Raw genomic sequence first — 15,604 nt, 5'->3', positions numbered from 1 at the left:
GATGAAGGTTGCAGCTCAGTGCCATCTTGCAGTCGTAGCCAGGATTCCTCTGATATTATCTTTAAGTGGGTGTATCAAACCTTGAAGGTTAACTTTGAAAGTGAACTTTTCAGTGATTTCCATGGTATAACATCATTTTTTTTAATGGAGATGGGACTGCTACTTGGTACTCTGTGTTTGTAACACATTCCTACTCTAACATCACATTCCTGTGATTGTCTCAAGACATGTTCATAGCACAGTTCATAGAAACATAGAAACATAGAAAATAGGTGCAGGAGTAGGCCATTCGGCCCTTCGAGCCTGCACCGCCATTTATTATGATCATGGCTGATCATCCAACTCAGAACCCAGCCTTCCCTCCATACCCCCTGACCCCTGTAGCCACAAGGGCCATATCTAACTTCCTCTTAAACACAGCCAATGAACCGGCCTCAACAGTTTGCTGTGGCAGAGAATTCCACAGATTCACCACTCTCTGTGTGAAGAAGTTTTTCCTAATCTCGGTCCTAAAAGGCTTCCCCTCTATCCTCAAACTGTGACCCCTCGTTCTGGACCTCCCCAACATCGGGAACAATCTTCCCGCATCTAGCCTGTCCAATCCCTTTAGGATCTTATACGTTTCAATCAGATCCCCCCTCAATCTTCTAAATTCCAACGAGTACAAGCCCAGTTCATCCAGTCTTTCTTCATATGAAAGACCTGCCATCCCAGGAATCAATCTGGTGAACCTTCTTTGTACTCCCTCTATGGCAAAGATGTCTTTCCTCAGATTAGGGGACCAAAACTGCACACAATACTCCAGGTGTGGTCTCACCAAGGCCTTGTACAACTGCAGTAGTACCTCCCTGCTCCTGTACTCGAATCCTCTCGCTATAAATGCCAGCATACCGTTCGCCTTTTTCACCTTCTGCTGTACCTGCATGCCCACTTTCAATGACTGGTGTATAATGACACCCAGGTCTCGTTGCACCTCCCCTTTTCCTAATCGGCCACCATTCAGATAATAATCTGTTTTCCTATTTTTGCCACCAAAGTGGATAACTTCACATTTATCCACATTAAATTGCATCTGCCATGAGTTTGCCCACTCACCCAACCTATCCAAGTCACCCTGCATCCTCTTAGCATCCTCCGCACTGCTAACACTGCCACCCAGCTTCGTGTCATCCGCAAACTTGGAGATGCTGCACTTAATTCCCTCATCCAAGTCATTAATATATATTGTAAACAACTGGGGTCCCAGCACTGAGCCTTGCGGTACCCCACTAGTCACCGCCTGCCATTCTGAAAAGGTCCCGTTTATTCCCACTCTTTGCTTCCTGTCTGCTAACCAATTCTCCACCCACACCAATACCTTACCCCCAATACCGTGTGCTTTAAGTTTGCACACTAATCTCCTGTGTGGGACCTTGTCAAAAGCCTTTTGAAAATCCAAATATACCACATCCACTGGTTCTCTCCTATCCACTCTACTAGTTACATCCTCAAAAAATTCTATGAGATTCGTCAGACATGATTTTCCTTTCACAAATCCATGCTGACTTTGTCCGATCATTTCACCGCTTTCCAAATGTGCTGTTATCACATCCTTGATAACTGACTCCAGCAGTTTCCCCACCACCGACGTTAGGCTAACCGACCTATAATTCCCTGGTTTCTCTCTCCCTCCTTTTTTAAAAAGTGGGGTTACATTAGCCACCCTGCAATCCTCAGGAACTAGTCCAGAATCTAACGAGTTTTGAAAAATTATCACTAATGCATCCACTATTTCTTGGGCTACTTCCTTAAGCACTCTGGGATGCAGACCATCTGGCCCTGGGGATTTATCTGCCTTCAATCCCTTCAATTTACCTAACACCACTTCCCTACTAACATGTATTTCACTCAGTTCCTCCATCTCACTGGACCCTCTGTCCCTTACTATTTCTGGAAGATTATTTATGTCCTCCTTAGTGAAGACAGAACCAAAGTAATTATTCAATTGGTCTGCCATGTCCTTGCTCCCCATAATCAATTCACCTGTTTCTGGCTGCAGGGGACCTACATTTGTCTTTATCAGTCTTTTCCTTTTTACATATCTATAAAAGCTTTTACAGTCCGTTTTTATGTTCTCTGCCAGTTTTCTCTCATAATCTTTTTTCCCCTTCCTAATTAAGCCCTTTGTCCTCCTCTGCTGAACTCTGAATTTCTCCCAGTCCTCAGGTGAGCCACTTTCTCTGGCTAATTTGTATGCTACTTCTTTGGAATTGATACTATCCCTAATTTCTCTTGTCAGCCACGGGTGCACTACCTTCCTTGATTTATTCTTTTGCCAAACTGGGATGAACAATTGTTGTAGTTCATCCATGCAACCTTTAAATGCTTGCCATTGCATATCCACCGTCAATCCTTTAAGTGTCATTTGCCAGTCTATCTTAGCTAATTCACGACTCATACCTTCAAAGTTACCCCTCTTTAAGTTCAGAACCTTTGTTTCTGAATTAACTATGTCACTCTCCATGTTAATGAAGAATTCCAGCATATTATGGTCACTCTTACCCAAGGGGCCTCTCACAACAAGATCGCTAATTAACCCTTCCTCATTGCTCAAAACCCAGTCCAGAATAGCCTGCTCTCTAGTCGGTTCCTCGACATGTTGGTTCAAAAAACCATCCCGCATACATTCCAAGAAATCCTCTTCCTCAGCACCTTTACCAATTTGGTTCACCCAGTCTACATGTAGATTGAAGTCACCCATTATAACTGCTGTTCCTTTATTGCACACATTTCTAATTTCCTGTTTAATACCATCTCCGACCTCACTACTACTGTTAGGTGGCCTGTACACAACTCCCACCAGCGTCTTCTGCCCCTTAGTGTTACGCAGCTCTACCCATTTCGATTCCACATCTTCCCGGCTTATGTCCTTCCTTTCTATTGCGTTAATCTCTTTTTTAACCAGCAACGCCACCCCACCTCCCCTTCCTTCATGTCTATCCCTCCTGAATATTGAATATCCCTGAATGTTGAGCTCCCATCCCTGGTCACCCTGGAGCCATGTCTCTGTGATCCCAACTATATCATAATCATTAATAACAATCTGCACTTTCAATTCATCCACCTTATTACGAATGCTCCTTGCATTGACACATAAAGCCTTCAGGCGCTCTTTTACAACTCTCTTAGCCCTTTTTAATGCTTGCCCTGGATTTGTCGGCCTGCCACTTTTACTTTTCCCCTTTGTACTTTTTGCTTCTACGCTCACTTTACACCCCTCTGTCTCTCTGCACTGGTTCCCATCCCTCTGTTGTGAACTAACCTCCTCACACCTAGCCTCTTTAATTTGATTCCCACCCCCCAACCATTCTAGTTTAAAGTCACCTCAGTAGCCCCCGCTAATCTCCCTGCCAGGATATTGGTCCCCCGAGGATTTAAGTGTAACCCGTCCTTTTTGTACAGGTCACACCTGCGCCAAAAGAGGTCCCAATGATCCAAAAACTTGAATCCCTGCCCCCTGCTCCAATCCCTCAGCCACGCATTTATCCTCCACCTCATCGCATTCCTACTCTCTCTGTCGCGTGGCACAGGCAGTAATCCCGAGATTACTACCTTTGCGGTCCTTTTTCTCAACTCCCTTCCTAGCTCCCTATATTCTTCTTTCAGGACCTCATCCCTTTTCCTACCTATGTCATTGGTACCTATATGTACCAGGACCTCTGGCTCCTCACCCTCCCACTTCAGGATATCTTGGACACGATCAGAAATATCCCGGACCCTGGCACCAGGGAGGCAAACTACCATCCGAGTCTCTGGACTGCGTCCACAGAATCGCCTATCTGACCCCCTTACTATCGAGTCCCCTATCACAACTGCCTTCCTCTTCCTTGCCCTACCCTTCTGAGCTACAGGGCCAGACTCTGTGCCGGAGGCAGGGCCACTGTCGCTTCCCCCGGATAAGCTGTCCCCTCCAACAGTACTCAAACAGGAGTACCTGTTGTTAAGGGGCACAGCCACCAGGGTACTCCCCATCACCTGCCTTTTCCCCTTCCCCCTCCTAACCGTGACCCACTTGTCTGCCTCCCGTGGCCCCGGCGTGACCACCTGCCTTCCACTCCTCTCTATCACCTCCTCGCTCTCCCTGACCAGACGAAGGTCATCGAGCTGCAGCTCCAGTTCCGTAACGCGGTCCCTTAGGAGCTGCATTAAAGGAGTTCCTTTAAGAAAGTCATTGATTGTGTGAGTAAATTCTGCAGGTGTTGGGGTCATTTCCCAGAAGGTACGGTGCTCCTCAAAGCAGGTTCTCAAGAGTGTAACTGGTGGGGAGTGTGGAGCGAGAAGCTCTGTTCAGCAAACAGGTGCCTCAAATTGTCCATTATGCCGAGATATCAAGATGATTGAAAGAGTACAGAGAACATTTACAAGGATGTTTTTGGGATTTGACATGAGAAAGGTCGAATAGCTTAGAACTTTATTCCCTTGAGTGTAGGAGAATGAAGGGAGATTTGATGAGGGTATGTAAAATCATGAGGGGTACAGATAGGGTAAGTGCAAGCAGCCTATTTGCACTGAGTTTGGGTGAGACTAGAACTGGGGGTGATAGGTTAAGGGTGAAAGGTGTAATGTTTAAGGGAGATGTGAGGGGAACTTGTTCAGTCAGAGAGTGGTGAGAGAGTGGAACAAGCTGTCAGCAGAAGTGGTGGATACAGGTTCGATTTCAGCATTTAGGAGTTTGGTAAGTACATGGATGGGAGGGGTATGGAGGGCTGTGGTCCGGGACAGGTTCAGGTTGATGGGATTAGGCAGAATAATAGTTTGTCATGGACTAGATGGGCCCAAGGGCCTGTTTATGGGCTGTAGTGCTCTTCAGATGGTGATCAAAGGTAACTAAACATAATTGTCCATTGCCGTTATGGTAATTGTGAGGACAAAGGTGGCACTTTTACGAACTAAGATTAGATTGATGATAATCATTTTTTTTCTCTTTTATACTGCAATTTTTGTTGTCTTTGTAACATTGGTTGTTTATCCATTTTGTTGGGTGCAATCTTCCATTGATTCTATTGTGCTTTGATCCATGGTGGGTAATTTCCAGCTTATAAACTCTGTGAGTAGTTTAAAGGTATAGCAATCACATGAGGGTCATTAAGAGTCGTAGAGATAATGAGAGGGTCTTCACAACAGTTCACGCCTTCATTCATGCGAAGATAAGACCAATGGCCCGTTCATTACCTCTAGTGAGATGTCTTCTAGACAATACACCCAAGTCCAGTTGCCTTGATGTACTATTGCTTGATATACGATGACCTGGGTGGCTGAGAACTTTCATAGACATTCTCCTTGAAGAAGTTCCTATAAGATCAATAATCTGTGCCTAGCAACCTACACAGAATGCTGGAGAAACTCAACTTGCCAGGCAGCATCTATGGAAAAAAGTACAGTCAACATTGCTCGGATTTCCACCATCTGCAGATTTTCTCTTGTTAATAATTTGTGCCTCGTACCTTCCTTCATCCTATCCACTCAAAATGCAGTTCTGTTCTTTTGTCTCAAGGACCAGCTTAGATTCTGTTTAAAATGATGTATATCTCCTTACTTATTAGATTTTCTATAATTAACGTAGAATAGTACAGGCCTTTCAGCCCACAATGCTATGAAAAAAAAATTATATAAGGACATCGCAAGACACAGATCAACTGCAAAGCTGGAGCAGTAACAGTTGTACACAATGTTCCCTCTAATTTGTAATGACTGGTGTGCACAAAGATCTTGTGCTGTGCAATTTTTTTGCCCAATGATGACAACACGTGTGCACTGAATTTTTAAGTGGAAGTAAGCCTGAAGTTATTTTAAGGATAGTAGACTCCTTTGCAGAGTGATGCACAGTGCAACCAGTTTTTCAAAGGCATCATTTAACACCTCTAAAGCTATTTTGTATTCACTGTTTATCAGCTTCCGAGTCCCAGCGGTGCAACCAGCAAACTGAGGCTATGTCCACACTAGGCCAGATAAATCCATAACCGAAGCTTTTTCTCTTCGTTTTGACCCTCCATCCACACTAAAATGGCTTTTTCCTCCCCCGAAAATGGAGATTTTCAGAAACGCTCTCCAGAGTGAATAAATCTGAAAATGCCTAATATCCGGCGTAGTGTGTACGGGGTGTGATGACAAACCAAGTTATCAGAAGATTGGTGCTGATGAGAGAGATAAGGGAGACAAATGGAGAAACGTTCAAAATGTTAATGACAGAGGAGAGAGAGGTAACGAAAAGAGACACCAGTCCGAGTATTGACAGACCGGTTGCTTTGAACCTGAACTGTTTGAAGTTTGATGGACAGGCGATACCCCAGCAGGGGGATAAAAAGAACAGGTTCGCTAAGACATGACACACCACGAGGGAACGAGACCCTGGAAGAGCGGTGTGCCCCCACAAGTTGGTGGGAGTTTGGAGGTCTGGTTGCGGGAACCGACCATAGACGCACAGGGTGAAAGGGTACGATCAGCGGGAACCTGGTGTGTGTGTCCGCCCTTGCCTGGGTGCCGGGTTCACCACGGAAGAACGGTCGTATCCGGAGCGGAGGGGTCACAGTCGGTGACCACTGAAGACATAACAAAGGGTCTACCGGAGAGCTAACTGCGAAGAACATCAAAGGTCTGCTGAATCAGATTTGAATATCTCTATCTTTCTCTCTCTCTCCAACGGCACAACAGCGATTATTGCAAACTGTACTAAGCTGAACTGAACTCTGCGTCACTTGAGACTGATCATTTACCCCTTGACTGCGATAGAGCTTGTTTGATTCCTATTACCTTAGCTCTGTGTACATGTGTGTTTTATCATTGCTAACCTGTTGCATTTATATCCTTACGATTAGAATACCGTGTTGCTTATTTCTTTAATAAAACTTTATTAGTTTCTGTTAACCAGACTCCAACTTAGTGGTCTATTTCTGCTGGTTTGGCAACCCAGTTACGGGGTACGTAACAGGGGTAACCGGCTATTTTTAAAACCATGTCATGACGTGCCGGAACAAATGGTGGCGGCAGCGTGGCATTTCATTGTTTTCTTGAACACAACCTCCAACACAACAACAATATCTGACAATAGATGTGTAACAGCCTAATCTAACATTGTATGGAAATACAAGATAACACTGATGCAGACATGATTTATATATTTAACAAGGTGCTTTATTAATGTATTGCTTGTGCAAACAATCAATAGATGCAATTGTCACTTTTGCCCAATAACCCGTTTAATTGCACATGTTAAATACAGGAAAATAATACACAAAGACATGGCAAAAGTAAAGGCAAACAAATGAGGCAACAGCAAATTTCACTTTTGCCCAGTAACAAGCCTTATTGCATTTAGTTGTAGCTGTCGTCCTTTTCATCGGTGAAGAGACTATGGCTGTAGGAAATGTTTCTGGACAAACGCGCACCAAGTCTTTCGTTTGACAATCTTCTTTGAAGTTTTTCTACTCTGTAACTGGACAATTGCGCACCAAGTATACCGTTTCCTCTTCGCTTGTTTTCTGTGTGTCCTGCGCATGCCCAGTAGGAGGAGATTCGCCCAAATATCCGTTTTAATGTGGATAGAGGAATTTTCAAAAACGCCTAGTGTGGACACCTGTCGTTTTTACGCGAAACCAGCGTTTTTAAAATTATCCGGTCTAGTGTGGACGTAGCCTGAGTGACTTCAAACTCGCAGATAAGTACACGCGCTACTGTTTGCGGTCGGAAGCTTTGTTTTTCACAACACATATTTGGTGGTTTCATTCTGCCTTCTCAGCTTCCATATCGTGGAAGACAGTGATTTATTTTGATAAATATTTTGCAGTGTTGCAAAACTTGCAGTGTTGTGTATAGTTGTGCATACCATGCGTATAAAACAGAACATTACAGCACAGCACAGGCCCTTCAACCCATGATGTTGTGCCAACTTTTTAACCTACTCTAAGACCAATCTAACTCTTCCCTCCAGTTTTTTTTATCATTCATGTGCCTGTCTAAAAGTTTTAGGTAATGTTTTTGCCACCACCACTGGCAGTGCGTTCCATGCATCCACCTCTCTGTATTTAAAAAAAAATCTACTTCTGAAATTCCTCTCTTTATACTTTAATTATGTCCCTTGTGTTAGCTGTTTCTACCCAAGGAAATGTCTTTGGCTATCTACTCACTGTATGCCTTTATCATCTTGTACACCTCTATCAAATCACTTCCATCCTCCTAGAAACAACCGAGAGAGTGAGGAAGAAATTTATCAAGCTATTACCTGGAATGGAGGGCTATATTCGTAAAGAGAGATTGGATAGGATGTATTGATTCTTGTTGGAATGTAGGAGACTGAGAGGAGACTTTAGGGTTTATGAAATTGAGGGACATAGCATGTTGGCATCTTTTTTCTCGGGCTGAGGAATCTAAAACTAGGTTTATGGTGAGAGGGAGGAAATTTAAAGGAGCTTGGAGGGTTGAGATTTTGAGCTGGTAAATAACTGAATTTCAGAAGAAGTGGTGGAGCCAGACACAATTAGAACATTTTAGGTTGTTGAATACTTCTGATGAAACACCTTTTTATATTCTGTGTTTTTCGCTCTTTTTTTTGCCGTTTGCGCAAGTTGTTTTTTTGTGCACTGGGGGTTTGATGTTTTTCTTTGAACAGGTTCCGTGCTTTTCTTTGTCTCGTGGCTGTCTGTGGGAAGACGAATCTCAGGGTTGTACACTGCATACGTACCTTGAATCTTTGAAACCTTGACAGGTATGGGTCTATTGTGGGCAAATGGGACTGGCATAGATGGGTATGGAGGAGATGGGCCTGAAGATCCCATGTTGGTGGTTGCATGACCCTTTGCTTCCTTGCGTTTAACATTGAAAATATTTGGTAATGCCCTTTTTGATATTATGAAATTTAGTTAAATGAGATTTGCATGTTATAGAAACAATTATTGGTTCAGCATATTTAGTGCGGCACCAGTTAATTATTGGTTGATTGTGACATGGTGAGGAATGATCGAATGCCCCAGACTGGCGCATACTGTGGGAGGGTGATAGGACACCTGGTTGAATGGTGCCACAAAACAGCCTCTCAGTCAACAATCAGCAAAGCTAAGGAGCCAGTGGTTGACTTCAGGAAAACAGTGCATCAGTCTAGATTGGGGGATTGGTGGTGGAGAGAGTCAGCATCTTTAAATCCTTGGATCAGATGACCTGTCTGGGGACTACACATAGTTTCAATCATTAGGAAATTATGCCAACATCTTTCCTTTTCTTAGGTTAAGGAGGCTTGACTTGTCATCGAACATTAACAAACTTCTGCAGATGTACTGTTGAAAATATTCTGACTAGTTGTGTCATGGTCTGGTGCAGTGATTTGATTACATGGGTTTATAAGAACTGTACAGTAGTGAATTCTGCCTAGAGTATCACATGCATGTCCCCACTCCAAAAAGGCTGCATTAATCATCAAGGATCCTCACCATCTGGGCCAAACCATCTTTGGCAGCTACCATCAGGCAGGAGGTAAAGTCCAACACCGTCAGGTTCAAGAGCAGCTACTGCACTTCAACCATTCTCTTCCTGAACCAGCCAACAAAACCCAAAGCACGGCAGTTTAGTAAAGCAGATAACTTAGCACTAAAATGGACTAAAACAAACAGGGCCAATAAGTGTAACTTCTAGACTCATTATTTCAATAACTTGTCAATAGCGTGAGAAGGAAAGCATGAAATTTTCCGAGGTATCATGTGTCACGGATAATTACGGGAATGAGTGTGTACACAAAGTTGTGTGTGATGTTCCTCTTCGTTACCTTGCCCCTTTTTTTGCTAAGCATGTGCTTAACCTTTGCACATTGTTTCCAAAAGTTAATAAAGTCCAAGTAAATTTATTATCAAAGTGCTTACATATCACTATCTGCTACCTTGGGATTAATATTCTTGCAGGCATTCACAGTGGAGCCCAGAAACATAACAGAATCAACGAAAAAACTACACACAAAGGCTGACAAACACTAATGTGCAAAAGAAGTCCAAATGTGCAGATAGAAATATTAAATTATTCTCTGAACATGAGTTGTAGAGTTCTTGAAAGTGAGCCCATAGGTTGTGGAATCAGTTCAGTGTTGAGGTGAGAGAAGTTATCCACGCTGGTCCAGGAGCCAGATGGCTGAAGGATATTCACTCTTTCTGAACCTGGTGGAGTGGAACTTCAGTCTCCAGTACCTGCTTCCTGACTGCAGCAGCAAGAAGGGAGCATAGTCTGGATGATGGGGGCTCCTTGATAATGGGTGCTGCTTTCTTGTGGCAGTGCTCCTTTTACGGGGGTGATTGATAAGTTCGTGGCCTAAGGTAGAAGGAGTCAATTTTAGAAAACCTAGCACATTTATTTTTCAACATAGTCCCCTCCTACATGTACACACTTAGTCCAGCGGTCGTGGAGCATATGGATCCCTTCTTTGTAGAAGTGGTCCACAGCAGGGGTGATTGATACGTTTGTGGCCTAAGGTAGAAGCAGATGAGTTATTAACTTCAAACTTTCTGCATTTTCACTCAAAGAGTTGAACTGCACGTGCATGTAACGAGAGCATCTTGGACCTCCAGGTGGTCCACAGCTGCGGTGATTGATAAGTTCGTGGCCTATAGTAGAAGGCGATGAGTTATGCAGCTCTCGTTACATGCACGTGCAGTTCAACTCTGTGAGTGATAATGCAGAAAGTTTGAAGTTAATAACTCATCTCCTTCTACCATAGGCCACAAACTTATCAATCACTCCTGCTGTGGACCATTTCTGGAGGTCCAAGACGCCGACTTCTGCAAAGAAGTGATCCATATGCTCCATGACCGCTGGGCTACGTGTGTAAATGTAGGAAAAATAAATGTGCTAGGTTTTCTAAAATTGACTCCTTCTACCTTGGGCCACTAACTTATCAATCACCCCTCGTAGGTGTGCTAAATAGTGGGGAAGGCTTTCCTCTGATGGACTTGGACTCTGCCTACCACTTCTTGCAGGCTTTTCAGTTCTTTGGTATTGGTGTTTCCATACCAGGCTCTGGTGTAACCAGACAGGATATTTTAACTTGCCTTCTTTGTAATGGCCCTGGCGTGCTAGCCCTGGGATACATTGTCTGATATGATAACACCAAGCAATTTTAGTTTGCTGACTCTTTCCACGTCTGATCCTCTAATGAGGACTGGCTAATGGACCTCTGTTTTCTTCCTCCGGTAGTCAATAAAGAGCTCTTTGGTTTTGTTGGCATTTAGTGCGAAGATGTTGCTGTGACACCTTTTTCAATCTCCCGATTTTTAATATGCCAATTTGTCACCACCTTTGGTTTGGACAACAACAGTGATGTCATCAACAAACTTAAAATGTGACGTAGGAGTTGTACTTAGCCTCACAGTCATAAGTATAAAGCAAGCAGAGTAGGGTGGCTAAGCACACAGCCTGACGTTGATTGTGGAGGAGATATTGTTGCCAATCCATACTGACTAAGGTCTGCAAGGGAGGAAATCAAGGAGGGATCGAGGCCTAAGTCTTGGATCTTAATGATTAGTTTCGAGGGGATGATAGTATAGCATTCTGAGTTGTAGTCAATAAAGAGCATCCTGATGTGTGTATCTTCACTGTTCAGATGTTCCCAAGCTGAGTAAAAAAAATGACAATCAAATGGCATCCACTGTTGACACAGTGTGACTGTTCCAGTTTGCATCTTCAGTTACATCGTGAAAGTTGTATATGTACTGAGGTTTGATCAGTCCGATCAATTGTACTTGTGGCTATTTTAATATAATAGATTGATCTGTTACTTAGGACTCTGACATGTAATTTATCTCCCATCAGATCACTTTTGAATTTTTTTGAAATAATGTAAAGTCTCCCTGTTTAAGTGAAATAGGTGTGGATTGTAAGTTTTCTAACTCTTTAAAAGTTTCCAAACGTGTGTAAGTGATGATGCTAGTGTTCCCCATACTATTACTGTTTGCATTCCCGCACCATCCACTCCGATAAAGCATTCTAAAGCTTGCAACTTTTATAGGAAAATTGTATGGACGAGGTTCCACTGATGACAAAGGACCAGTGTTGGCATGGCTGAACTGTATCGAAGCTCTCCAAAAGCTAAAGCAGGTAATGAGGTTTATCTTTAGTGCTCTTAATGTGCTATTATACCTTATCCCTGGAAGGCAAAGGGCATTTAAAAGATTTGTGCTTATGACAGCATTTCCTTGCCATTGCTAAAGCAGTAAATTCTACTAGTGGAAAGAGATGACTTTGAACTTTTTGTAGGAAATTCCAGTTAATATCAAGTTCTGCTTGGAAGGAATGGAAGAGTCCGGGTCAGAAGGTCTCGATGACCTGGTGTATGGCCGGAAGGACACATTCTTCAAGGATGTGGATTTTGTCTGTATTTCCGATAACTACTGGCTAGGCAAGAAGAAACCCTGTGTAACGTATGGTCTCCGGGGCATCACCTACTTCTTTGTGGAGGTATATTTCATTTTCCCTATTATTTTTGCTTCTGTTAAGAATGTTCCAGCAGTTTTATTTCATCCTTCAACTGTTTCAAAGTTAACTATGTGCTCTTTCACAATTGCTTCAAAAACATTGTGACAGTATTTAAATTCCATGTGTAAAATGTGGTTGAATATTTGAAGCATCAAAACTAGAAAATGTTGGAAAATCTCAGGTAGGGCGGCATCTGTGAAGAGACAGAGGGGGAAGTAACATTTCAGATTGATGACATCTTCATCCGATGCAGAAATTACTGATGTAACTTCTTAACACACAGCATAAAAAGGGAAAGAGGAGAAAAGAGCCCATGAAATGGCCTGAGGTGGAGCAAAGATCAGAATGTTAATAGAGAAAAAGAAGTGACATCTGGACAACAAAGAAATTGAAGATGGTCCAAAGCAAGCCTGTTTTTTGAAAATGGGTTTAAATTCTGTAGTATTTTGGCTTGTATTTTCATTCTGCCAAATTGATGATCTTTACAGAGTGTAACCATGTAACCTGCACTTTAAATATCACAGGATAGCTTTGGAACAAATTAGCCACCCTATTCAGCTAGAAATGGTTGCAGTAAATGTGTTCCCTAGATTTCCTCTTCAAATGAAGCAAAACCTACTTAGTTTGCATTTCAAGTTCCTCAGTGATAAACAATGAAGTTGCTATCTTTTCCAATTAATCACAGTAGCTCAATCATAGCTTTATTTTGTTTGAAGTGTAATCGTATTGGGTTTGATGACTGCCAAGTGCTAAACTCAAACATAGACCTTAAGCCCTATCCTATGTAGATAGCTACGGGTACCCTCACTAAAGAGACATTATACTCTAACTACTCAATCTCCAAAAGCTAGTTCACTTCTTGTTTATCCTCTCTGGTGCAATTAGCTGCCAATCCACACTATTTGAGCGGTGAGTTTCTCCCTTTCTACTGAGGAGGAGATACTCCCAGCTAAGAAAGTAGTTTAAACACAGCTCATTTATTTTTAGTGATTTTAAATCCAAACGAAATTCTTAAAGCACATTTACAACTCAGAGGATTTCTATCTCATAAAGGATTTCCAAATTATAAGCAATTTCTAAAGCACAAAGGATTTCCAAAACACAGGTGCAATTCCCATATGCTAAAAAGACATACTGATGAGATGCAAATGAATGAATTGTCCATCGCGGAAACTGAAGACAGAGGGATGGGTTCTACTTCACTTGTGTTTCTATCATTTTTCTTGATGTTTCTGGACCATTCCTAAAAATCCTGACTCTTCTCTACATACATACTCTGCCACTTAGTAACTTCATACACGTGATATTTTTTCTAATACTTTTTCACACTGATTGTCTAAAAGCTTCTGGAGACCGAGTTCCCAGATTCCCACGATTAATGCTGTGAAGCTGACTATTTGAACACACAAACCTTCCAACTAGTAATAAATCAGCTATTTGATATGCTACGTGATTGTATCAACCTGGTCTGCAAGCTTCCTTGAACTAAATAACTTAGCCATTATTATCTGGTTTGAAGCAAGCCCAATTAACATACCCCATTTTCTTACACTGCAACTTCTGAGCAATGAGCAGGTGCTATGGTCTAGCAAGTCTGTGCTATATAGATAGTGCTTGTTTGCTTGCAAAGCTTTCCTTTTAACTTCAAGCTGATTACTCTTTGCAATTTACATTAAGAACTGAAGACTAGCTCCCGTTTACGACAAGAAGCTAACCAAAGATTATTGGTTGGAAATTTAACTCACTCAAAAATAACTCTTTGAACTCTAGAAGTGTCAGCTGCTGTGTCCAGAAAGCTGAGCTTAGAGAAAAAAACAGCCAACTGGCCCTGTACAGTGAATACCCATCACAGAATTATGCACTAGATCAATTAGATCTCTGCATCTCAGAGCTCTGCAATCCTTCAGCATAGGGGAAAATATTCGAAGTTATTTAATGATGTTATAATAGGACATTTTTTTAAAAATTCTTGAAGTAATATGTGATGGATCGGAGGAAGCAGAGGACGTACTAAGATTTCCAGAACAATTAGATAAGAAGCTGCATCAAAGGTAATGCAGAAAATAAAAGCTTGTAGAGAGAACATTGGTTGATTAACAGAAGATGGAGAAAAGTGTAAGTTGATATTTATCTGGTTGGCAAGATGCAATGATTGATGTGATGCAGGGATCAGTGCTAGGGTCTCAGCCTTTTACAATATATAGAAATGACTTGGATAAAGGCACCAAAGGTATAATTGTTCCATTTGTTGCTGACAGAAAACTAGGCAGGGGAAAAAAAACATTACAAAGTAGACTAAGGAGGCTAGAAAGCTATATAAGTGAGTGAGTAAAAGTTTTGCAATTTACATGTGGGGGAGATATTAATTGTCAATTTTGGCAGGAAAAGAAAGTAAATTAACCAATGATGAGGGATTGCAGAACCCTGAGATGCAGAGGGATCTAGGTATCCCAGTCCACAATTCAAAAAAAAAGCTGCTATACAGATGCTGCAATTGATTGGATAGGCTAACAATGTTATCACTTATTGCTGAGGAATTCTAAATGCAAAACTAAGAAGGTCTTGTTTCATTGGTATAGGACATTGGTAAATTCCTGCTTGGAGAGCTTAGTACAGTATCTGTCTCCTTATTTTTATTGGATGCAGTTTGGAGGAGCTTTAGATGCTGAGGAAAAATTAGACAGGCTAGGCTCATACCTCCTGGAGATTTGAGAGCTGACTTGGTTTAGCCAGAAGATACTGAAAAATCTACATAGAGTTAAGTCTTGGGGATGTTTCTTCTTGCAAAAGAAAATGTAATTGGGGATTGCTGTCTAAAATTAGAAGTTGTTCCATTTATGACAGAAAAGAGTTTTTTTTCCCTCTGGGAGCTGTTATAGGGAAAGGTTGAATAGATTAGGAGCGAGGGAGGTGTACAAAATTATGAGGGGTATGGACAAGGTAGATGTAAGCAGGTTTTTTCCACTGAGGTTGGGTGAAACTAGAGCTAAAGGTCATAGGTTAAGGGTAGAAGGTGAAATATATAAGGATAACCTGAAGGGGAGCTTCTTCACTCAAAGGGTAGTGAGAGCATGGAGTGAGCTGCAGAGAAAGTGGTGGATGCACATTCAATTTCAACATT

At 42.2% G+C, this 15,604-nt stretch overlaps 1 protein-coding gene across 2 annotated transcripts in view; it reads left to right on the top strand.

The window, feature by feature from the left end:
* Window positions 1–15,604, top strand: part of cndp2 (carnosine dipeptidase 2) — a 57,463-nt gene that overhangs the window by 25,063 nt on the left and 16,796 nt on the right. For both annotated transcript variants that reach the window (XM_063055010.1, XM_063055017.1), the window contains 2 exons: window positions 12,017–12,105; window positions 12,265–12,465. In XM_063055010.1, the coding sequence (XP_062911080.1) occupies window positions 12,017–12,105; window positions 12,265–12,465 (290 nt within the window). The remainder of the gene's footprint in view (window positions 1–12,016; window positions 12,106–12,264; window positions 12,466–15,604) is intronic.

Source organism: Mobula hypostoma, chromosome 1 (genome assembly GCF_963921235.1).
Source record: "Mobula hypostoma chromosome 1, sMobHyp1.1, whole genome shotgun sequence".
NCBI lineage: Eukaryota > Metazoa > Chordata > Chondrichthyes > Myliobatiformes > Myliobatidae > Mobula > Mobula hypostoma.
This window is presented reverse-complemented; position numbering and strand designations above follow the sequence as displayed.